General features: G+C 31.9%; 1 protein-coding gene across 3 annotated transcripts in view; it reads right to left on the bottom strand.

Moving 5' to 3' along the window:
• Positions 1-245: 245 nt before the first annotated feature.
• Znrf2 (zinc and ring finger 2) overlaps positions 246-27,319 on the bottom strand; it is a 99,429-nt gene continuing 72,355 nt past the window's right edge. Inside the window, exons 3-5 of one of the 3 annotated variants that reach the window (XM_026401569.2) lie at positions 18,578-18,683; positions 13,995-14,074; positions 246-10,445 (exon numbers count right to left, since the gene is read on the bottom strand). In XM_026401569.2, the coding sequence (XP_026257354.2) occupies positions 14,017-14,074; positions 18,578-18,683 (164 nt within the window). In that variant the 3' untranslated portion in view covers positions 246-10,445; positions 13,995-14,016. Of the gene's footprint in view, positions 10,446-13,994; positions 14,075-18,577; positions 18,684-23,892; positions 23,970-27,319 lie in introns of those variants that run through there. The other 2 variants (XM_077795990.1, XM_026401570.2) reach the window with 2 other exon arrangements.

Below are 27,319 nucleotides of genomic sequence, written 5' to 3'. Positions count from 1 at the left end.
CACAATAAAATATCACTACCTACCCAAGAGAATGACCAGAATTTAAAGAACTAACAACACTAAGTTTTGGCAATAATGGGCAAATTGTAACCCTCATATATTGCTGGTGGGAATGTAAAATAGGACAGCTACTTTGGAAAATAGTTTGTCAATATCTAATAAATACTTATAACGTTACTCAGCAATTTCATCCCTAGTAATTTATTGAAGAGAAATGAAATCACATGCTCACACAAAGATTGTATACAAATGTTTATAACCATTTTATTCATAATAGCCCCAAACTAAAAATAGCCCAGTCCCCCACCAATAGAAAGATAACAAAGTGTGGTATATTTATTCATACAATGGAACACTACTGAGCAAACAATGTGGATACTTCCCACAAATATTACGCTGAGCAAAATAAGACTTAGATAAATAGAATAATACCAAATTTCACCTATAAACAGAACATAAAACATATTAGTGGCTGCCTGGGCTTGAGGGTAAATGGGTAGCAACCCACTATAAAGGGACTTGAGGTAAGTTTTGAGGGTGATGTGAATGTTCTCTACTTTGGTTGTGGTCATGGTTATACAGGTATGTACATCTGTCCAGAATCATCAGGTAGCAAATTTATAATGGGTGCTTTTGTTGTGTAGAATTTGCAACTTAAAGTAAAGCTGCTTTCAAAAAGTAGTGAAGGTTAGAAATATAACACTGTGCTAACTGAGGAAACAGCCTTCTGAAAAGAGACTAACAAATCTGGCTGGCTGGCTCTACTGCAATCCTGGAACTTATAGGACACTTCCATCTGTTCTCACCTTTGCTGTGGCCTGGCACAAGGCATGAAACCATTACATCACCAACAAAGGGTTTTTCCCATGACTGTAATGACCTTATTCCTTGTGACATCTGACACAAATGCTTATTCAAAAACTATGGATTTCAAACACCCACATTACTTGTTTGCTCTATTATAACTGATTACCAACCTTTTTGCTACTAATACTGAACCATAAACTTCATAGCTATCATTTCCCCATCAATTTATATGCAATATCTTACAATTATCAAATATTTAATAGATATGTGCTGAATAAATGAACCAACACTTTTATTAACCCTGCATTCTAGTTTAAGTAACAGCCACACACTGTTCTTCAGTGTGTGAAGACTTTCGAAGACAACCAACATAAAGCTAAGAATGAAAAAGAGAGACTGCAGTTACTTATATACTTCAGCCTCAGTGCTTTCTAATCACTGATGAGTTTTAAAAATGCAATTTTTGAATTACTAACTGCTATATTTTTCATTCCTGGTACTTAATTTCTTATGTTCCCAATTGCTTATGGGAATTTGCTATAAGACTTGATGAAAAGTGCTTCTTCAGGAGTAAGAGACAATGAGGATATTACAAACATTTTTGTTCAGTTTTGAGTGTCAAAAGTTGAGTTTTTTAAAATCCAAAGGAAGAGATAGAAGCCTGAAAGTCAAAGGGTATGGATTAGTCAAGAGCCAAGTTCTGGAGGTACAAAGGACTTTAAGGAATCCATAAAACTTTGCTGTGAAAATCAAGGATCAGAGCCTAGCTGAACCAGGCAGTTTTATTCTATGAACCAGAATTGGGAAGAATTCTTAAAAATACCAGAGCAGTCTTTTCACCTGAAGTAAAAAATTTGATCAAGAATCACTGGCTCAGGAATCCCTGCTTGGGAATCCTAAAGCAGAAGTGCATATTGTCCTCTTTCCCAGTGTGCAGACCAACCTTAAATACTAACTCCACCACTTACCTGACTCCATTCACCATGGCATTTCAGCACAGAATCCCTAGGCAAGCAAAACTGCATCTAACTCAAGATATGGCAGACCTGACTTACTGCTGCCTCTCATGCTGCATTTTGCAGAGTACTCCCATTTTGTGACAGAGGGTCTTATGGACAAGCTTAATGGTCATGGCAAAAAGTCAACTATAGCTAGACGGTATAACATTCATGAAAATGCCCCCAAAGAACTCAACCCCAGGGGAAAAATCTGACTAGAACTTACTCATCAGAACTGCTCATGGTTCATACTGACAAGTAGGTAAGAGCTTACAAACATACCGACTCCTGAGACTGACCAGTTAATCAAAGCCTGTGTGCCCTCACCAAAAAACTATAATCATAATGAAAGCCAGTGCTGTCTGTGAATGCACATAAAGAGATTCTCGACATCCTCAACCTTTTAAAGATATTTAAAGTTTTAAGATACTACTCAATTTTAATAATAACATAAGACAAGTATTGTGCACGTTTAATAGTTAAATCAACTTTGAAAGAGATCCAATAATCTTAACAACGTAATTACAAGGTCTTCAGAAATATCCAGGTACAGATAAAGATAGGAGTCAAAAAGATTCTCAGAGTAAAGTCATTCAGACCCCTACTATTCATATTCAGTACAGTAGCCAGTGGTCGCCTAACTCTTAAGCACTTACAATGTGGCTATTCCAAATACAGATGGGCTGTTAAGTATAGAACACATAGCAGATTTCGAAGTCTGAAAAAAAAATGTAACACTTGATAATTTTTTATATTGATTACATGCTAAATGATAACAGCTTGTGTATTTAAATAGCTTAGTTATTTGGTATTTTTCTGAAATATAAATTTACACTGTTGTGAAGTCTATGTTGTTACCTTAATAGTCAAATAGCTACTAAATGATCAAGCCAATCAGAAAGCATTAAAATCTCAAACTTTCTTTGAAAGATTTTTTTTTTGGTTAGCAATTCTTTAAATTCTATATAATAATTAACAGTGAATTTAAAAGTTCATAGAAAATGTTACCACAGGAATAAGGCACTATATGGCAGAATTCTAAAACTTTTATAATTATAGCATCACTAAGATACTTCAGAAAAGTAATTTTAAAAGCATTTTATGTGGGAATCAAATCTAAATCATGTAATATTTACAAAAACAGAGGTTTTAACATTTTAGGCCTTGCTGTCCTGAAGTCATAGGATATCTGGCAAGAGAACCTCTGAAACAATCTGGAGAAATTTTGTAAAAACTTATATTGGTGTTCCCATGGCCATGATGTATTTGACTGAATAATCTGTGGGGAGAGTTGCTTCCTTGAGCCACAAAGCTATCCCAAGGTTGCTGTTCCTCCAAGAACTAAACGTCAATCAACCAGTTGTCATTCCTTTCTTTCACGAAATAAGAAGGATCATGATGTGGGTGGCAGCAAATCACAGCTTTCTAAAAAGGGTTAAATTTCTTCTGGTCCCTCCTACTACTTAGCCTAACCCAACCTATCCAAAACAGCAACTTCTATCAGTAGGGCAGGATCTATCTTTTCCATATATCTATTTCTATAAGACCCTACTTCCAACAGTAGTTCTTTTTTGCTGAGAAAATACATAAAAGTGCAGGATAAATGAACCAAAGACAAACACCTCAAGAATGAGTGAGTGCATCTAAGTATTTCATTAAGCAACTCTGGGAAAGCATGGTCCTATTCCGACAGGCATCTGAAGCTAGGGGCAGAGAGGAATTCTAGGAAAGGTTCCACTCCACCAAGCTAGACATTGTTCAACTAGTTTTGTGTACCCCAATTACACAATTACTGCTAACAGGGTTGGCAATATTTGTATCTACACACCTCCTGAACCATAAAAGACTACACATGCATTTATCACACTTCCTGCTTTCTCACAACTTGCCAAATATTCATGTCTGGCTTCTCTCTTGAGGCTCTGCCTCCCACTTAAAATTTATTTCCTTCAGTTTAGAATTAGTGTTCCTTATTTCCGATTCCCCAACAGATACACTGGCATAATCCACTTTTGCCAGGTAGAGATTCAACCTTTCAAGATGTAAAAAGAATACTAGAAGTTATACTCCTGGGCTTGTCTCTCATTTCCTTATATGCAAATGACTTCTAAAATGAGTCAATTCCACTCTCTAAGTTTCAAGTTTTCAATTGTGTGACTATTTCAATGAAATTGTATCAGGTGCATTAAAATGGGTTGGGAATCATAATCTAGAGCTTTTATCATTTTATCTGAATTATTATAAATTTCCTAACACTTCTCTCTGCCTCTAATCCCATCTGTCTAATCTGAAATGTATGATTGTCTTTTTCCTTCCGAAAATCATAATTTTGTGTACATATCTCTCCAAGATTTTTTATTTGCTTACCTCTCTAGACAGAGTAAGTCTTGAAGACTCTCATGCTTTTCTCCATCTTGGATATGTGCTGTTTTCTGCCTTAAGAACACCATCCCCAAACTTCACAATTGGCATATTCCTTTATCCAAGTTCCTTAGAGGTATGATCTATTTGTTCTTGAAGACTTACCATTCTCGTCTAGTCTGAGTTTAATAACTCTTTTGTATCTTCACAACAGCTTGTGTTTACCTCTGCCAGCATTCATCACTCTCCTTACATGCTTGATTATTTCTTGGCTTCACCCACTATAAAATAAGTTCCTTGAGGGCAGCCATCTTTCATTTCTGTATTCTTGGTCCTAGCCATGCACAAATTGTATAATGCTTAATTTTTGGTTATTGAGACAATAGTCACTAGATTTTATGAGCATGGAAATAAGAACCCATAAAGTTCTCTATTAATAGCTTCTTTAAACACATCAATTAAGGTCTTAAGATATTACTATCACACTTCATGACTGGACAGAATAACAAAAACTTATTCATAGAAGGGCACAGAATTTTTGTTTGTATTAGCCACAAATATTATTAAGAGCTTACTATGTGCCTGATCTTACATATATGTACCTTCCCACTTAATAAAATAATCCTTATATAGGAATTGATATTACTTTTTTTTAACAGAAAAAAGTGAGGATAAGAGAAATTATCTTGCTCAATGTCCAGCCATCTGGCTCTAGAACTCAGGTTCTTAATTACTATGCCACAAAATTCAGTAACTCTGATATCATGAAAACTATGCTTCCAAAGATTTATTATTCTTCTAAAACACAGCAGAATGCTACTAACTACAACTTTTAAAAGCTATGATTGTATACTAGCAGAGCATCCCTCCTCAAAACTTAACAGCTCTCCAATCATATTTCAATTATAAAATTTACAGGTAGGTTTTACATTAGAAATTTCAAAGTATATCTTCACTTAAATAATGAAGAAAAATCTCTTTGTCCATCGACACTACAATAATTTCTTAAGCTGTTACAGAATTTTAAGTAGTAATTTTGGGGTCAATTTTGTGATAATGGATATACAAAATTAAAGAAGCAATAACATCAATTAATTCATGGTAACTTTTCAGCATTCAGATATTTCTCAGTTTTATTATAATATACTGTCAACTTATGGACAAAGGAAATATGACGATTTTCCTTAAAAGCATTATTTTTTTCACTTCTAAATAATGGGATAATTTAGCAAGATCATTTGGAAGTTTATTTATTAAAATATCAATAATGAATTGTTCCATTTTAGTTTAGAACACACTAATACAAGTTGTTCCTAATACATTTTCTCTATTTGTTGTGACTGGTACTTTTTGTAACTTATTTAACAGAAAAATACTTTCAAATAGAGGAAATTAAGAGGTATTACAAAAGAGTTGTGGAAACCATGGATAAAGCAATAAAACAACAGAGGTAAATAAATTCCTATCATTACCATGATTTTCAAACAATGAAACTCACATAAAGAGTCACTGGAAAGAAATGTAATGAAGTGATAATCAGAATCATCATCAAATTCCAATGTACTTTTTGTATCTCCCTCTAGAGTATGCTAACTCTATTATATGCACCCAAATACTCAAAATCGAATAATAATGAAACATTTTCAAAATACTGGTACCAAGTTTACTAATAACAGGATACAAGGCAGCACTGTAAGTTTATCAAACAAATGATCAGTGCTCACCAATTTCAACATACCAAATCGGAAAAGGAAAGCATGAACATTTAATTACAGAAGAACTCAGTCACTTCTGATGCCAAGAGGCAGTGTCCGTGACAGGTACACCTCACTGTCAAGGGCAGAGCTAAGAAATATAGTGTGGTTAAAAGTTACTACAGTATCACTTAAAATGCTTCTATTTATTTCTGAAATGTTACTTCATGTCATGCTGTTCTCTCTCTATGAACAAAAATCTATCTCATTATTAGCCATTGGTCTAAAATTAATAATGGCTTAAATAACTGAAAATCAAACAATTCCGCTCAGTACAGTAACATTGCATTTTCAGCTAAAACTAAATAATTAAATACACCTGGTTTTGTCAAAGCCTTTTACTGTCCACAGAAAATCAGTTAACTTAGGAGTCCAGGTATTTCCCATTTAATACAGGAATCGGGTGATTGAAAAAACATTCTGTTTCCTAGCTTAAGCACAGCATTCACAGAATATGGCACTAAAGTATTGTTTGGGAAGTTATTACCAAAAAAGTTTTACCAGCTGTTCCTGAATATGAATCACTACTTGTAGTACACCAAGTAGCACTTTCCTTTGAAAAAAAACCAAGTGGCAACTCAGTTTTACAATGAAAAGATCTGGGTAAAGAAGGAAAGACAGTAGATAGTAAAATGAATAATATAATCACTGTTATTTACAACATTGCAAAAAATATATATATCGGAAGTTACGTACCTCAGGAAAAATAGGAGAATGGGCCAAAAACAAAGCACAGACATGCTAGTTTTTTTGTTTTTGTTTTAAACTAAGAAAATACCTGTATAATAACAAGGTACAGTGAACAAATGACACTTCAAGTTGAATTACTCATTATTACTATATACTGAGTTTACTTCAGGATAAATCAAAATTGCAAGAAAATGGCCCAAATGAACTAGAAGACTTCTAGCAACTAACAAATTGTACTTATATTTAATAAGCACCATTTACCCCTAAGTAGTTTTACACAGTTTCCAACACTCTGATTTAAATGGAAACTTCCTCTGTGAAAGAATAAGATAATTTGGATATTATTACCAATGCATAGTGTGGGTATAAATTAGGTGATAAATCCAACTATTCTTGAATTTTAAAAAAGTTTCATGCTTTGTTCAAATGTAGCTTACTGTTGAGAAAATTCCCATCTTCCACTCTCCAAGTCAGTACATAAAAGTAGATAATATTTACATTGAATTTACAGTATTTTTCACTTAAAGGAATAACCCTATGACTTGCTATAATATTTAAATGATTGCCCTTAAACTTCACCATACCCTTACTTAGAAACACAGCCATGAGTCAAATAAGCTTTGAAAAGAATTCTTCCATTTTCATTAACTCATTGAAAATGAAATCTAATATATACTGCAGATATGCTAAGGTGGTCCTCATCATTTTGGGGCTACATTCTAGAGGGTAAAAACTGAAATAATCATACAACATTTAAAAGAAATATAAGATTTGCACTTAAGAAACCAAAACCTATATATTATGCAGCAGTTAACAAAATGACTTTTCAATGTTTCTTTTATCACCAAAAATCAGTTATAGAAACAATTGTTTATATTTCAATCTTAAACATGGCTCTTAAAACAATATATAATATGACTTGTAACTAAATCTGCAAAACATGAAGACTATAGTTAGTCTACTATTTCTCTGGTAAAGAGTCAGATATTAAACATTCCGGCAAACAGAAAAAAAAAGATGGATCAAAGTAGTATGTCAAATTGGCAATAAATCCATTATGGACAAAAAGTGGCACTAAAGTGAAATTTAAAAACATATTGCTTTCTATATATGCACATGTAACCTTATTTAAAGATGAGTACTTACAAAGATTCTTCTAGAAAGCTATAAACCAACTTGATAATCCAGGCTTTTAATTTCCATAATATTTAGTGTTCAGTAGTTTCAGCTGAATATTTAAATATCCAACATAATTTTATGTCCCACTTATACTATTCAGTGTTTGCATACAGACTGCAAATATTATAAGAGACATTATAGACCAACACTTATAGTATTTTCCAGAATAATGACTTTGATTTTGAATAAAAACTGGAGCATTTGAGCTTACCCCTCCCCCCACCGCCTCCTTTTCCCTAAATTCTTCATTCTAAGAAGTCATTAGAGATTGAATTTAAAATAAAAATAATAACTTTGTAAATGCTAACAAAAGGGGTTGTTTTAAACAGATTTCAGTAAAAATTTCTATACAAATATTAATAATCAAGTAGCATCGACACTGACAAACACTAAACTTTCTTTAAAATCCCAGGAGCTTCAATTGTAGCAGCTGCAGCACAGAGCCTTATGATAGACATAGGCTAAATTATTAAGACTGAGAATATGGGACAAGGTAAACAAGGAAAAGTGAACTTAAGCCGGTACAGTTCAAAAAGTAAAGTTTACAAGTAAGCTATATCAGAAAATCAACTTCCAGAATATAAACAATTAATTACCACAGCTATAATAAATCTCTTAAGAATGGAAGACAACAAAGTAATTCTTATCACAATATACCAGTAGTAGAAAACAAATTAATTATTCACAGTCTAAGAGGCTTTCCTTGGGGGAGTACATGAGGGGAGGATGCAAAAGCTTACACAATTGAAAATGTGAAATAAATTCAAACTAAGATTTTATGAAAAAAAGTTAAGAATGTTTCCCTTGAGGGAAAATAATTTTCTACAACTACTAAAAAAAGCACCTATGAAACTGTGCTGTTGGCTGACACAATGGAGGTTTTGGATTCTTTTTAGCAATTGCAGCATAACAAATGGCATTTTTCACAGCATAACTTGAGGGAAAATGTTATCTAGTTTGAAATCATACAAAAAGCAATTAAAAATTATTTTAATTATTCATAATACACAAATTTTTCTGGGTAGCAGCAGTTGCTCCTGTAATTGCCCTTTTATAAAGTATGAAACAGAAGCAATAGAGTAGGGAAACAAACTAAAGGAAAATAAGAGCAGCAGTGTTAAATTTAAAAGCAAATACTTAAATACATTAAAGAGAGCTTAAAATAAGGAAACAGTATTGTGCAACTCTCAATTAAACTAAGTAAAGTGCACTGCCTAAATATTTACTGATAACATTTTCCCTATGTTGAAAATGCAAAATCTACTTATTGTTATTGTTGATATATATATATATATATATATATTTTAAAGACATTCACTATTGTAGCCCTGATAGCTCTCTTCCAGTATTTTTAACCATTCAGATATATTTTGGGGGAATATTTATTCACATAATTTTGCTTAATACATTTTTTTTCTACACAAGGCTCAATTTAAAAGTCTCTAACATTTTCAATAAGAGTAGTAACACATTAATAAATTATAAATTAACAAAATCTTTGTATTTGCTTTGCTTTAAAAAATCATTTATCAAATGTTAACTTCCAGATTATCTGGAAAATTAAAGGTGTGAATTGCTATAAACCTGACATCCCAATTTTAAATCCTGATGTTTAAAGGTATATAAAATACCCCTCAAATTATTCCAACTTCCACTTCAGAAATTTCTGTTTTACTCTTTTCATAAATTTTAGGCTTATGCTCTGCTACACATGTTACCCAAATGTGGGAAAACTGCCTGGAGATGCAAAGTACAATAAAATAATTACATGAAAAAAGAAAAAAATACCCGTTAAAACAAAGTTATTATATAGCTGGCAGCACTTAAAATGAATAATTTATATTATTTTAAAAGTTGCATAGCTGCAAGATGATTGCTGATTAAATGTTGAGCAGTTTTATTTAAGAGGAAACAATATATTTCATAAACTACAATTCAGTAGACAATTTCTACATTTATTTAATTAAAATGTAATTATGTAACTTGATTTATTCTTTGGGCAGCATTCTGATAATATTAAACCTTTAATTTAAAAACAAACATATTTTAGTTTTCCTATGTAGAAATTAGTTTTCCACACTTGGGGGAAAAAATGGAAGAACTTGAGATCATGGTCTACATTCAGAGAATGTTTTACTGCTTGATTACATTTCTTGGTTTCACATTTAAGACTTCATGAGAAGTAACTTATATGGTTTTTCAATTTAAGAATAAGTGAATGCAGAAACATTATGTTGGGGGAAATAAGAGAGACCCCAAACTAAAGAAACAAAACAAAACAAATCAAAACACAGCTAGTTGCGTAGCTCTAGAGAACTGAATAAAAAGTAAATCAACTTTTAAATCAGTTAACTTTGGCGTCTGAATACAAAATGTTCATCAGTATTACCTATGTAGATGACTATTAAGGGATGTGCAGCATTTTCAAAATCCCTGTGTGTCCCTTATATGCAAGTTTGGTACACTGAGTTCTGTGGTTACTGTCCTCTCTTCAGCAGGATGTTTTTTCTTTTTTCTTGTGTGATTGTCCATCTCTGTATTACCAAGTCTCACAGAACCCAGATTTCTGGCTGAGTAAGCCTGCATTCTTTTTTTTTCCAGAGACAGATCCTCAAATCCTCTAGATTTTTCAAGCATCTTGAAAAGACAAGAAAACCTATGTAAAATAGATAAATTTAGTTTAAGCTGTGGTTCATCATAGTAATACAAATCAATACATGATATCCATTTCCTCATGAACATGGTTTTAGTAATTATAAATTTTCATATCCTATTTACTATTAAAAACTTGTAAAACTAATGTTTTGCAGAAGAAATCAAGACACAGAAGGACCAGTTATAAAGCTTAACATAGTTACAAAAATTTGCCAGTACCTAACAGCTATTCCTCTTCCACAATAAAAACTACATGAGCATAAAGAATACACATAAATACACAAACTTCATTTTTAAAACTTCCCCCATGTAACTAAAAATCTCAATATAAAAATAGCAAACAATTTCCTAATCAAGACCTGAGATATTCATGTATCTCTATTTTGGGTTGATACCTGAATTCTTAGTTATTAAAAATGTTGGACCTTGTTGTTATATACTTTCTTTCTTTCTGATTTTAGTATTTTAACAACACCAAATCCTCTTCAAACCCATATACTTTGCCAGTAGGCTAGAAAAAGGAACAAAGAATTTATCACTTGACAAATAAGAACAGTCAGGACAGAAACAAACATGTGAGTTAAGATAGTATATATATATGTGTAACCGATGTGATTCTGCAATCTGTATTTGGGGTAAAAATGGGAGTTCATAACCCACTTGAATCTAATGTATGAAATATGATATGTCAAGAGCTTTGTAATGTTTTGAACCAACAAAAAAATTTTAAAAAAATAGTGTGTGTGTGTGTATATATATATATATATATATAAAAAATATATATATATATATATAAATTCTTAAAAATGATTCTTCAAGGTCTTTAGAAGACTGACCTCACTGGTACAAATTTCTGTAGGGAACCAACTACACAGTTCAACATGCCCCACATAGTAAGTTAGTTTCAAAACTTAAAATTCTATATTTTTAAAATCCCACAAAGATAACATTAATATGTAAAGAACCAGAAATCCTGCTTAAAATTGACATATCTCTGTCTGTTGAATGAAGATGTGTGTTCCATGTGTCACATAAGCTCACTGTGATTCTAAAGAAAAAATTTTTAATTTAAAAATTCCACCTCATAGAAAAAAATTACTGACGCCATCATGGACTGAATGTTTGTATCTCCTCCAAATTTCCATGTTGAAACCCAATCTCGAGTGCAATAATATTAGGAGGTGATTGGTCATGAGGGCTTTATTCAGGAGGCTAAGTCCCTTCTGCTATCTAAGAATAAACAGAAGGTGCCGCAAATGATGAACAAGCTCTCACCAGACCTGGAATCTGATGGTACCTGATGTTGTAGTTTCCAGTCTCTAGGTCTATAAACAATAAATTTCTTTTTTTTTATTCATAAATTAACTGTATGAGGTCTTTTGCTATAGCAGTGTGAATGCACAAAGATAATTAAAAGGAAGAATCTTATCTGTAGGTGAAAGATTTAGATATATTAATTTGGCTTGTAAAATACTAAGATAAAAATTTCATTTTATTATTGTTGGGTTTTAGTACTTTTCTAGACATGCTTCTAAAATTTTAGCCATAATTTTAATTTATGGGCCTAATCATCAAGCAACACTAATAGCATTCCAAAGTATTCCCTTCAAAAACCTTTTTTCATAGTGATTAAAAACACACATGAACATGTACCCAAAATGTACCCACTCCATCACAATACTTTTCTAACTAGCAGTCTTATCCCAGTTCATATTTTCAATGTGTCAAGGCATGATCTAAGTTCACAGTAAAAGGTTCATCAATTGATAGTCTTTAACTACTCTACCACAAAAGGTTTTCACATTTCACATGCACAGCCTTACTGTTATGAAAAAAATCTCACTCAATGCAGTTCTCATTTTAGTTGTTAGGACTGCTATTAAATTACCTCAAATCTCTTATATCAACATTCTAATCTGCTACCCTAAAATAAACCTCATCAATACAGCAACAGAATTCCTTGTGTGTTTATAACCACAACACTTATATTTTTAAATTTAAGAGCAGGAAATGGTAGAACAGTACAGGACAAGACCTCAGGATATCACTTGTCATCAGTAACACTATTCATTTAGCAAAACTATGAGTCTCTAACAACTCAGACTCTAACTCCTGAAAGAATTCCAAGATGAGCTAAAATGTCCTGCTTTGATATAAAAATCCAATGTGTTGCATCATAAAACGGTCCTTTCCTAAAAGCTTGTCATATACTTGAAGATAGCAATTAAGTCAACTTGTATTTTTCTAAAACTAAATCATGCCATTTAATTTACTTCATGGATTATGAAGAAAAGCAATACCCAGGTAAAATATCCTTCAGTTCACTAAACATTTTCAGGTAATGCAGAACAAAAGCTAAATCATCAGAGCAAAACTAATCATTTGGCTTCAAAATCACACACACACATACATATACGGCCTACTACTACAACATGCTAAGAATATAAGGATGAATGATTGAGTGGATAAATTAATGATGCAACTTTCTGAAGAAAATGCTTATACCTATTTATAATAAGAACATAGTCTTTAGAGTCAGAATTCTATTCAGTTCAAATTCCAACTCCACTAATAAACCAGCTATGTGACCTTGACAAGTCTAGTTTTTTAAACTTTCTCTACTTAATTTCCTCATCTGTTGAAAAGAAGTAGTAATAGTACTGAGCTCAAAGAGTCAATGTAACAACTAAACAAGAAATGGATATAAAGTATTTGGAACATTTTCCTGGAATATAACAATTCTAAGTGATTACACTTATGTTACATTAGTTAAGAACACATCTGAGGTTATGCTCAAGAGTGTGAGATCTGATTAATTTGCTAACTGTAATTTTAATTGACCTTTAACTTCTGATGACACTTTTCTTTTTTGTTCTTTAAACCACTTTATTGAGGAATAAACAGCATACAAAAATGGCACATATTTAATATATGCAACTTAAGAGCTTGGTACAACTTGCTGTTTGTTGTTGTTGTTGTGCTGCTGGGGACTGCCTAGCACGCATGGTGCACTGGATTCAAACACTCCTCTCTACCACTGAGCACATACCCAGTCCCTAGAAATTGCTTCCATTTTTTTCCCCTTACTTATCATGGAACTTAGAATACTAAGAACCTCAGGTTTCTTGCTGGGAAAACTGGGTTATAATATGTACTTCAAGGGTGGTGGTGGTTGTTTTAATTTTTTTCCCCATTACTAAACTATAAATAAACAAATGTGGTTTAAGAGAATGTAGCAGTTATCAACATCTGATCTACTTAGGAATGAATAACATTTTTTTGTTGTTGTTACTTTGGGTTCTTGTTGGGGATTTAACCCAGGAGCAGGTATACTAAACACTGCACTTTACCACTAAGCGACACCTCTGACACTTTTAATACATTTTTTAAAGTGAGTTTTCTACACAACAGTCTAACAAAGTATCTGAAACATACATATACACACAGGCACATGCATGTGCATCACAATGAATAAGGATGAATAAAAATGATGACTGAAAATGTGTAATTCAAGACAGCTTTTTAAAAAGTAAAACAAAAGGAGAATTACCTATAAAACAGGAATCTGATGCTTAATCTGAAGGGTGCTCAGGACAAGATCTATTTACTTCAAACCATTCATCTATGCAGCTAGAAAAGAAAAAACCAGAAATTAATTTAAAGATATGTCTAATAACTATGTCAACCATAATAAAAATGTTTACTTTCTTGACTTTAACATATGTTTGGAAGAAAAAAATTTTAAGGCCATATTTGGTATATTCAAATAAAACACAAGCATACATTTATTTTTTCTAATCTTTGTGAGATACTGGGTATTTTATTTTATTATTATTATTATTATTTTGAGGTACAGGGGCACTCTACCACTAAGCTATATCCCCAGTCATTTTTATTTTATTTTTAGACAGGGTCTTGCTAACTTACTCAGGCTGGCCTTAAACTTGTGATCTACCTGCCTCAGCCTTCCAATTTGCTAGGATTACAGGAGTACATTACTATTCACAGCAAGCACGTGTTTAGGGGGAAGCCCCTCTAACCTGGGTGTCAGGGGGAGCTATTCTATGCCACTAAGGAAAAAAAACCTTTACAAAATTACACCGTGAAACACTTGAAAATTTAAACAGAACTATTTCCTAAAGACAATCTCAAGAACTACTCAAGAACTATCAAGAACTACTATTTTATTCAAAATTAAAGGAGCGATTTAGAAAAATATTTCCTTTCAAAATAGTTATGCACATATCAACCTTTTCATGTCATTTATCAAATTTTGATTCTTGACAACATCATATTTTAAGATCACATTTATATGATTACTGAACACTTATTTTAATTCTATCCTGCTCTGTAATGCATATACATACACAAATAAATATACTGACATCCATTTGAATTTAAAGTATTTCACAATCTTGTTTTTTATTAGAAGTTAAATATCAGGGTGCATATAATTATCCTCAATGTAGATCTATACTCTCCAGTGAAGTACTCAATAGCCATAAGGAGTAAATTTAAGTTTATTAAGAAAAAATCCTCAGTCACATTTCAAGTGTGCAACAATGATATGGCTGGCTAATGGCTACTCTATCAAACGGCACAGATTCAGAACTTTCCATCACTGTATGAAGTTCCAATTCATGGTACCACAACAGATGATAAAATCAAGGTCCTGGAAGGTTAAATAACTTTCCCAACAGGCATTAAGTTCTCCAAGCAGGATTCAAACTATTCAACATTCTCACTGGTGACATGTGTCAAATTTGCATTATGCCACAAGGTTAGCTTACCTAATATGATGAAGGGAAAAATTTGTATTTATCATTCTCATATCATAACAGGTTGGTTTAGTACATAAAAATGATAAAAACCGGTAAAAGAAGCCAGGCATGGTCGCACATGCCTGCAATTCCAGCTATTTGGGAGGTTGAGGAGGGAAATTCATTTGAATCCACAAGTTCATGGGCAATTTAAAAAAAAAAAAACCCACCTCAAAAACAACAAAGAAGGGCCCCATCCATGTTTCAAATATTTATAACAATTTCTGTTGCCATTAAGATTTTTGTTCTCTAAATTCATAACAGATTTGGCTTATGACATTGTTTTCAGCCAGCTCTCAACCACTTGTTATAAAAGCCCACTGTTCTACCAATACTTCTGAAAAGGAAGGAGTGAGACCTGAACAAAATACTTCAGATACATTAACAATAGTACCTCTGAATAGTAGCTATGTGACCTAAACTGAGTACTATTATTTACTTTTTTTAGCCACGTAATACTGGCTCATAATGTGAAAGTCATTATTAAAATCCCAGGTGTTTTTCATATAAAATGCTCTCAATCCACATATTCTCCATTCTTAAATAAATATTCTTCACTGATTATTCCCTTTCCTGTCCCCAGCTTTTCATTCTTAGCTATTTTCTTACTCTATAACTATATACATGTGTGTTCTAAAACAACATATTATGCTTATTCTAACTTTTTTGTTTGTACCAAGAATTGAACCCAGGGGTGCTTAACTACTGAGCTGCGGCTCATTTTATTTTTTATTTTGAGACACAGTTTAAAGTTCTTAGGGCCTAACTAAGTTGCTGAGGCAGGCTTTGAACTTGCCATTCTCCTGCCTCAGCTTCCTGAGCTGCTGGAATTACAGGCACATGCTACCATACCCATTTCTACGTGTGTTTTTTTCTAATTAATGCTTTTTTTCTCTCAATTTGTTTAAAATTTGTGATTGTTAATAAGGTTCACTTTTTAAAATTTCCATTATATATAGTATTCTGTTATATAAATATACCAAAATTTTTGTGTCTCTTCTATTACTTACAGACATTTCCAATGATTTACAAACATACTCTGAAAGGAACTTGAAACAGAATATAAATTAATTTTGTCACTACTCAGTTTGACTTTAAAAAAATATATTTTTATTTATTTTTTTAGCTGTAGTTGAACACAACATCCTTATTTTTTTTATTTACGTGTATGTGGTGCTGAGGATCAAACCCAGAGTCTCCCATGTTCGAGGCGAGCGCTCTACCGCTGAGCCACACCCCCAGATAAACTGTATTTTTTTTTTTTAATTATATTCTGGCATGAGCTCCTTATCTCCCTCTGGTCCTGAACTTTGTGTTGTCTGGAGCAAAAGATCAAAAAATTTTCTAAGGCATATATCTGTAGGTGGAATTACTGAGTTGTTGTAAAAGTACTGCATACACTAAGTTGCTGAGGCTCCCAACCACTTGTTATAAAAGCCCTCTGTTCTACCAATACTTTTGAAAAGGAAAGAGTGTCCACTAAATAGATGAATTTACATTTGTTTATTTGTTCACTATTTGAGGTTCCTTTTTTCTGAATCATTAACAATTTTTATAATTTTTCTATTTTGGTTTATCTTTTTCTTATGTTTAGAAAGCTATTATTCTACAATATAATATACATGTTTTTGATAAAACTTGCTTTCTACAAAATCATACACTAAAAGTAACAGAAATTATGTGGAAAAAAAACAAATTAAGGGTAGATCACTCAACACAACTTTGCAACCAGAACAAAGACATTCATATCTAATAAATAAAACACAATTGTAAATACAGAATGTTTTAAAAACAACAGTGAAGTTAGCATCAGTCAAAGAGGATTAAGGAAGGATGGAAACTGATGAGTTACAAAGACAAAACTGTGAATAAGTACTGCTAAATCCCATAGGCTAACTTGAACTAAGAATAAGAACATGGGGAGACGGGTATTCTTTTATGGCTTGTTGTGTTAGCATATGTTTTTATTTGCTGTTATTCAATGCAGCAAAATTTTATGTGCTGGGAAATATCATATATAACCCAATAAAAGATGTCATTATATTATCATCGCCTTCCACTAAAACAAGTGCAATGAGTTAACCACATTACAAGAGTATTATTTCACATTTAAAACCTCTGTTGTTATGTTGAAAGTCACACTCCTAGATCAGTTTGTATTTTCACAGTATCATGTCACTAGTAAGTTTTTGATTTCAACATAATCAAATTTATCAATCTTAAGTTTTGTGCCCCCACCCCACTCCAGGAGTAGTATTATCTTAGGAAAAATAATTTTTTACCAAGAAGTCAAAAACATTTTCCCATATTCTTTCCCCAAGACTTCAGATTTTGATTTTCAGTCTGTAATTGATTTGTATTTCAAAATAAAACAGGAATTCAACCGTTCATATTAATAAATAATCAATCAAAGCACCATCTAATGAACAGTTTATTCTTTCTCTATGACACTGTAATACTATCTCTGGCAAATCGATTTTTTCATTTATTCAACAAACTTTATATAGCATCTATCAGTGCCAGCACTTCCCAAAGTTGAACTCATTTGAACCCTTGTAACTATATTAAGTTGGTATTATTGTCCTCATCTTACAAATTCAGAGAGAAAAACTGAATAATGTGACTAAGAACACACATTAGTGGAGGAGAGACAGTCCTGACTTCAGAATTGATGTTCTTAACTCTCATGCTATGCTCTTTGTCCATACAGGCATATGAATATTTATGAACTCTGTTTTGTCCCAATAGTTTACCTGTGTCATTTCCATACTATCTTAATATAGTCTTGCAATAAATGTGTATAGGACAAATCCTCTAACATGGTATTTTTCATGAGTATCTTCACTGTTCCTGCCCTTGGCTCTTGATTACACTAAAAAAAAAAAAACTAGGTGAGGTTTGATTGGATTAGTATTAACTATATAGAGGTTTAGGATAAAATAACATCTTTCTGACACTGAATTTTCCAATACTAGTAGCAATGCAACCCTGAAAATATTCCCTGATACCTTAGTTTATTTTCTCTATTGTAAAGTGAGATTGTTACAAGGCTTACACAAGATACCTATTTAAGAAGCTATGGACAATAACTGGGTCATGGTAAATGCTTACAAAAAAGAATAGCCTTTTGAATACAAAAGATGTGGGGTTCAAGTCTTAGATAGCAAGGGAAAAAAGGCCCTTACATTTTAAAAAGTTGAGGGGAGGGGTTTCAATGACGAAAACAACCTTTCTGACCTAATCACAATGTTTGAAACTATAATAGCCATCTTTTGCTCCAATATCAACTTGGTTAGTAGAAAACTAAACTTACCTTTTATGATATATGCATAGGCAAGGCAGTCGTGCTATAGTATCTCCCTGCTGCAATTCTTCAAGACATATTGCACATTCCCCAGCATCTTTACTCAGTACATCCTCTGTAGGATAAAAAGGAATTCAGGACAATAAAATTAGTTAGCAAGTTGAAAAAAGACTTATGTGAATGCTAGTTTACATACAGTAGTGATCTCAGCATACTTGAAGTATCTTTTATCAGAATTACACAAAACTCAGCATCCATACTAAAAATACTACTCATGAATAAGTGAATCATGTTTATCTCCATTGACATCACTATCCCATGTTTCCATTTTATTTATGCATTACTATAAGCAAGAATAGTACAGAATCTTAAAACTTGCAAAGGATTTTGCTCTAAAATCAATTAAGTCAGTTGTCTGGACTCCATTTTCGTTCTCCTACTAAGCACTATTAGTTTGGTTTCCAAGAACAGTTCAGAAAAGCTTAGAGTGTAACATGACTGAAAAGACATGAAAATAAAATACAATTTTTAAAATACAAAAGGAAATCACCCTGAATATGAGATTTTTACAAAGCTGCTTGGCGGGAGGGGACTGGAGCAGACAGAAGGAAAACAATAGAAAGGAAATACTAAAAAAATTTAGTAGAGGCCTATAATTCCAAATAATATGGTATAACCCTACCACTTCATTTTTTTTTCTTTAACCACAAAGATCAAAGGTTTTATGAAAGAGACTTTTGGAAATTTGAAGATTTTGGACATTATATGCAGCAGTTCTTCATAACTATTTTCCATGACAATACCAAGCCAACTCCAGACAGCAGTTACTGGCTTCCAGAGGACTCTGTAGGTATTTTAAAGTCCATAGCGTACTCAAAATTATTCAAAGGTAAACTCCTTATTATGAAGCAAAAGTTCTTTAAAAAAATGATTCTCAACTTATATTTTATAATGAAACTTTAAATTACATTTAATGTTAAATTTTATTTTTTAAAAGGATCCTGCCTTAAATAGAGCTAGTCAGATATCCTTTGTGACTCTTAAATGCAGAATAACTAAAACATGCTATTACTGAAGAGTATCAAGAAAAAAACTGTTCAGAACACGTGGCTACCCTTTAATGATTCATTTTGGGAAAGCATATTCAGAGAAAACACAACTCTATTTGGTCCACAGAATGGAAAGTACCAGCTGGACGGTGGGGAAAGATGGGCAGCCCATAGGACAACTTCTACAGAATAAGGAAAGGAAAAGCCTGGGTGAGAAGAGTTAGCTGAACCTAGGGAATATCTGGAGTGATTTTAGCTAATAACCAGGGAGTTCACAAGCTACTATGTTATAGAGACTTAAGCAGGAAAAGATTTCTAGAGAAGCGAAGCGGGATAAATTGAAAATGAGGTTTATTTTCACTTCCTCTAAGTTTTCTTTCTCTCTCCATTCTTGACCTTGGAAGTCTCACCTACTAGTCCCACCCCATCCAAATTGAAAGCCTTTTCTCAATTGCCATTTTTCTCTTAGTATCCTGAATATCTCTCAATGAAAAATTCAGACAGGAAGCCAGTCTAGTGTAAAGCACCAACTAGGATGGCATCAGTGAAAAGAAGAAAAACAATCATTTGGGGTAAAATTGGAAGTTCATAACCCACTTCAATCTAATGTATGAAATATGATATGTCAAGAGCTTTGTAATGTTGTGAACAACCAATAAAAAAAAGAAAAGAAGAAAAACAATAGGAAGACACCCTAACAAATTTTAGTAGTAAGCTATAATTCCAAATAATATGGTATATCCCAATCACTTCAATTTTTTTTAACCACAAAGATCATCAACATTATAACAAAGAATTATGTGAATATAAGTTCTATGAGCTTAAAAATATCAATCAGAACATTTTATCTTACATAAGAATTATGTGAATATAAGTTCTACAATGAGCTTAAAAATATCAATTAGAACATTTTATCTTACATAAGACATCAATAATTATAAGACATTAGTTTTACATTAGTTTTTTAGTAGGAAAAAAAATGCCTTCATTAAAAAAATAAAACACTAATTTTTATTTATTTATTTTTTTTAGTTTTAGGTGGACACATATCTTTATTTTATTTTTATGTGGTGCTGAGAATCGAACTCAGTGCCTCATGCATGCTAGGGGAGCGCGCTATCAACACTAATTTTAAGAAGCATCTCATTTTAAGAGATAAAGAAGTGTAACAAAGAAGTGCTATCTTACAACTGATGGAATAGGGCATTACATTTTCTACCTTTAGGAAAATATTAACAATTCACCATAAATTAAGAAAATGAGATTAGCTTTTAAAAATAAAGAAACAGTACTGCAACATTTTTGCCATAAGTCCAAAGCAACATTCCCAATGAAAATAAATAGAAATCTAAAACATAGTCTCTGAATAAAAAGGAAAATAACATTTTTATGTTGACATATGACCAGGTCTAATTCTTTTATTGCAATAGATTTTTAAAGTCAATTTTTAAGATCAGAATAATTTTAGTATTTAATTAAAATATTTTACATGTAATTAAAACCATGTTATTAATTTTAATATTATGAAAGTTATTCTACTTATAAGAAAATTTGTACAAAGACATTTTCAATCTGTACATAATTAATGAAATTTATATATATATAAATGTACTATATAATGCCATTTTAAAATTGACAGGGGCAAGGACTATCCCTCAGATGCTTTGCAGGAACTAAGTTGAAACAATCTTTATTGAATTCAGAATGCTGTATTAAAGTAAGCTAATTTAATCATAAGCTCCCTTAAGCCTTAGTAATAAAAAATAATCCGAATTATAGAAAATACAAATTTGTATTGAGAAAGGTACATGTATATATAAATGAAGCAGCCCAATGTCTACTATCAAAGCTTCTAATAATATTATCTGTGCTCAGAGAATTAGACATTTTGATATTGCAGCCACTGATTGCTCAAGTGTGTTATGATAAGCAACTCTAAGACAACTCACTGTTACTATAAAACTTCATCACTGATGCCTCAAACAGCAAATACTTAATTTTCAAAATTTAAAGTCTTATTTCCAATGGAATCAGTCTGTGCATACTTAAAAACATTTTCAGTTTTGAAAATTCACTATGCAATGTAATTAACTTCTGCCTTCCTAGGGGTCTACTATAGTATTCCCCTCACTCACTGCTTATGACATTGATCTTTCATTCAAAGTTTAGAGGTTTTGTCTTCACAAGGGGACTAGGTTTCACAACTGTGAAAAAAGTTATAAGTAATATGATATTCAGAGTTAAGTAGGGTCTGGAAATACCACTAAATCCAGGAAATGGAAACATCTTCAAAATAGTTGGGAAAAGATTATTAAAAATCTTTAGACAATCAATTAAAAACACTCAGGATATGTACCCAGAGATATTTAGCAGTCAACACTTTAGGGCAGCTACTAACTAGCCAAAATTTATATAGAGAAAGGAACATCAACAGATTTAACTACCAGAGTTGGCTAGTCTTGGTTCCCCAGAAGTACTAATCGGTGCAGTCAGGTGAGATTGCAGATAGGAAACTAAACTTGTGTTGCTTTTTCAAAATGTCACTCTTTCATCACCTATCTAAGCGTCTGGAACAGGGGGAAAAAAAAAAAAATCAATGCACTGCTTTTCAGTCTCATTACTTCTTTTATTAACTATGCATCAATGTATACATACAGATAGAGTAAAAATTTCAAGACTAAGAGGGTAATGATTTTTAATTAGAAGTTTGACACCAGAATCGCTTAGGGAATAAAAAAAATTATATATGCGAGACCCTAAATATTCTGCAATATATGCCTACCAGAGACAAGAATGCTATTAAAGAAATAGTATGCTGAAGCAGAAAGAGCATTAAAGCTGTGAACTTAATATGAATTTTGATCCTGTTAGCTATGTAACCTCAAAAAATGTTAGTCAACTTCTGAAATGTCATTTAACTCTTCTCTTTAGTATTACTATATTATAGAAATAACATTTTAAATAATCAATATGAAACTTTTTAAGTTACAAAAGACAGTATGTAATACTTTTCTTATTAGAAAATACTTTATGGACTTCCCAAGAACAAAGTCAATTATCTCCCTATTTGTTTTTCTCCCCATCCTGATGGTCCCTTTGTTTCAAACTTAGTTTCATCCAATAATCCCACACTGACCAAGAACTTCTATCAAGTATATCTGACCTAGCCATTTCTAAACACCTGTTACGATTGCCAGGTTGGGAACAACTCTATGCAAACAATGCCACTGAACTGATTTATAAAAGTAGTTTAATTCCATACTTACAGCACTTACAAATATTCACTCTCTTATGCAGTTTTAAACATACTTATCTTAGATTAATTCTATAAAGTAACTATTGTTACCTCCATTTTACATATAAGGAACCTGAGGCTCAAAAAAGTTAAATAACTTTCCAGAAATTACTAAATTACTAAGTTATGGGACCAGGATTCAAATTTGATGTGTCTAAGTTTTTTAGCCTTTTGCCTACTTCATGAATTTTGCTGCAAGAAATAACTTCACTTTAAAGTTGCATAGATACTGATGCGAATGTACACTTTTAGACAGTCTTAAGTTTGAAATATTCAAGCTGGAAGTCACTACATATTTATAGGAAGACTTTTCAAAACTTTTCATGTTTTATTTTCTGGACTTATTAAACTGTTAAACTACTATTAGAATACGAGTTTACACTTAACTATCAGCACAGTTTAAAATGGCCCTGTCCAATAGAACATTCTGAAATAAGGATCGCTCTTCTGTCTACAATGGTAACTTTAGCTACATATGGCCTGAAAATTGTTCTTGAAATGTGGCCAGTACAACTAAAAAAAGGAATTTTCAATTTTATTTATTTCAATTTATTTATTTGGCAAAACGTGAAAACTATATGATAGATAATGAACGTACACTTATAAATTACAGACTTCTGTAAATTCATATTTTACTTATATAGCCTCTCAAGCTCTTAAATTTACATTGTCCAAAGAAATTACTTAAAATTCAAAGCAGCCAAATACGCAAAATTAAAATATTTAGCAGGTTCAAGCACATACTCAGATCGTCATTGCAGATCAAGACAACATGAAAAAAAGCAGACAGCCAAATTAAAAAAAAAAAAGAAAGAAAGAAATGAACAAATAAAACTGAATTTGTTAGAGGCAGCCAAGAAAACTCCATGCGAGAACTTCATAATAATCACAACTTTATTTTCAGATCAAGCATCCAAACAAGTATATGATCTTTTCAGCAAAATACAATGTCAAGCACTATTATGGATCAGGCATTTTACCTGAAGACTTATTTTTTGTTCTTGAACCCTCAATGATAGCAGTAGAAAACAAAAGCAGCTGAAATGTGAAATAATCCCTAGAAAAATCAAGAATTAAAAAAATTCACAACATTAGTAAGAAGCAATTACTCAAAGAATGAAAAGTTTGGATCTACAAAGTTTATTAATAAATACTTTCAGATATTAAGTTATCTTTAACTGGTTTAATACTAATATTCTAGACATCTGATCTATCAGTTATTTCTATGCTCAAATATCATAATGGGGTTTTTAAATGACATTTCACAAAGGGAAGCTACCATTTTCACTGTAAGTTAAATAAATAAAATTAAAATTAAAATATCAATAAAATTATGGGAATAACCTTTATCAATTTGCCTAAAACTGAAATGTTCCCCATCAGGGTCAGCTTTTATCCCTTTTAAAACCTTATTATTTTAGCTTAAATAGGAATTACTGAATTCTCTGCCTAAATGCCACTGACAAGTATTACATTGGTGGAAATATAAAAAAGTTTAAATAAGAATTGATTATTAAACATATAGCTACCCTTCAATCTGTACTGTTAGAAACAATGGAGGATTAAGATTAATTCTTCAAAAGGAGATAGAATTTGCAACTCTTGATGAGTTTAAAAAAAACAAAACTGTACTCTGGAATATTTTGGAAATTGTCATTTGGTACCTTCTCCAAGAAAATGTATCCAAAAAAAAAAAAAAAGGAACTCAAACCAAAATGCTAAAAGGTAAAATATATGGAAGGTATTCTAACTCCATACTCAGGAGACTTATTAAAACCAAACTCAGAATGAATATTCCATAAAAGGAGGTTTATAACAAGCTACAAGTAATCATACAAATCACCTAAGAAATCATTAGATTATCAAATTATCACCCAACTTCCAATCAAACTATAATAATTTTCCTATGCTCTTTGCTGTTGGAAATTAACAAAAAAGCCCAAACTCAATAATCACATTGATTTGGCAAATTCTAAACAGTTATTTTTCCAAATGAGTTGTCCACATGAAAAAATAGTTTTTTGAAATTACTGTACACATACTAAAATGGAATAACAAGACTCTGAAATAAGATTCTGGGTTCATTTGTCTTGAATCACTAGAGAGAAAAACATTAGTCCTTGGAAAAAAACAAAAAGCTAGTATATATCCGATTTTCAAGCTTACTACTATATACTTTTTAAATTAGATAAATGTATTAATTTATCATTATATAGATTCTTAGTGGCATTGGAAAAGAAGTCAAGCAATTAGAATTTCTAATATGATAATAGCAAAAACCCAAAACAAATAAATGGAAAGAAAAAAAAAATACCCTGCATGTGTACCTTAGTCCTTGTTAGGCTCAAATTCCAATTCTTGCAATTTACTTAAGAATATAATGGAGAAAACAAATACATCTTCGGGTAAGGTACTACTAAGAATTAAATAATACTTGTCAAGTGTCTATAGAGCAGGTATAATCTGAATACTAGGTTTGTGATTACTGGAGGGTGGGGGTTGGCGGGGACTTCCCTGAGTTTGTTTTCTGCAACTAGAGTGGTAACAATACAAGAAACCTGCTTGACCTGTCTTAGAACTGCTGTGAAGATCTAATGATAATTTAAATTAAGGCAGTCTCATGGAAAAAGAACAGGCTTGAACTTGGAACAAATCACAAATCTCGTGGAGCCTCATTTTCTTCAAATAAACTGTAAGTCATAAAACCTACTTCTCACATAGTCTTTAATACTGATGATTAAAAATAACAGTTAATAATGTGAAAATACTTAAGAGGCACTAACTAAACATTAGCTAAATATAAACAAAATGTTACTACAGCAATATTGAAATAATCTGAAAATTTTCAACTCAAATTAGTATTACCACATGTAACATGTTCATATGACGAAATTTTTAAGTATACTGGTGTACTGACTCCTTTAACCCAGAAGATTCATATCAGCCAACCAACCAAAAAGCACTGAATATATGCTGTTTGTCAACAAATGCTTATATGCTTATTAGTACAACAGTGAAGTTTTAAAAATATGTATGCATAAGAAAAATATTTTAAAAATCCATTCCTGATATAAGCAAAGTGCGAAATACAAATATCTGAAAAAAAGACACTAAAAAACAGGAGCTCTGACATTAATAGTTATATACCATTAACAATGAGAGCTCTTTCTTGATCCTTTTTTACCCTGCTACTAAAATAACTGTACTGATTGCTGGATCCTGAAAAATTTAAATCCAAATTTAGATACAGGTTCCAGATTTCTCTGGTAATGAATCCAAATGAAAATCAAGGAAGAACAGTGTGATTTCCCCTCATCTAGGAAGTGGGTGAAACAATACTGATTTGGAAAGAAGTTTATTTTTCAAAGTTTTCTAATCCTTAAATTGCCAGCAGTCAGCAATACCTGAGCCAATCTATTAGAAAATGGAAAGAAGCCAAGAATGTAGCTTAGGAAACAAACAAACATAAAAATCCCTAGTAGCTTAGGAAACAAACATACATAAAAATCCCTAGAAGTTCGGATTTAATTTGAAGAAAGGGAAAGTGACTTGATCAATCTGGAAAAGGCTAGGGAAGAAGAGAGTAAGAAAAAAAAAAAAGTACCAAATCTACTAGTGATAGTATAAATGGTTACATGCTGAATGACAGAACACTTTATATACACTGTCCAGGATTAAGAAATAAACATTTGCCATGAATATTGAAAAAACACAAGAAAGCAACTGTCTGAGCACAGGCAAAGCTATAAGAGCTCAAGTGTGAGGATAAAACTTAAAGCAGAAGAGAAAAATATTACAAAAATGAAGATGAAACTAAAAGAAGAACAAAGAAGAAGAGAGATTTCTGAAACCACAGTTAGGGATGCAGGGGGACAGAAGTTTTAAAAATGAGCTGGTATTAGAGTTAAGAATTAGGAGAAAAAATTTTTTTAATTTTTTTTTTAGTTGTAGGTGGACACAATATTTTATTTTTATGTGGTGCTGAGGATCAAACCCAGTGCATCATGCATGGTAGAAGAGTGCTCTACCGCTGAGCCAGAACCCTAGCCCAAAGAAAAAAAAATTAAGACAAGAAAAGGAGACCAAATGATGCCTATCTATTTTCAAAAATATTAAAAAACAAGAAAAATATATGAAAATATTATAGAAAAGCAGATCTAGATCTACATTTTAAGGACTAACCAAATCTATAAAAATGCTAAAAAAAATCAACATTATTAAAAATACATCCTAATAGATACTTATATAGGTTTCATTTCCCAGCACCAAAAAAAAAGGGAACCATAGTGGCAAATGATTGTCAATTTTCAAAGAAGAGAGAATAAGGCTGGTCTCAGATTTCTGCATAATACTATTCTAAATTTACGAGCCTGTAAAAATACTTATTCATATTCTCAAGTAAAAAAA

The sequence above is a fragment of the Urocitellus parryii genome, chromosome 3 (genome assembly GCF_045843805.1).
Source record: "Urocitellus parryii isolate mUroPar1 chromosome 3, mUroPar1.hap1, whole genome shotgun sequence".
NCBI lineage: Eukaryota > Metazoa > Chordata > Mammalia > Rodentia > Sciuridae > Urocitellus > Urocitellus parryii.
This window is presented reverse-complemented; position numbering and strand designations above follow the sequence as displayed.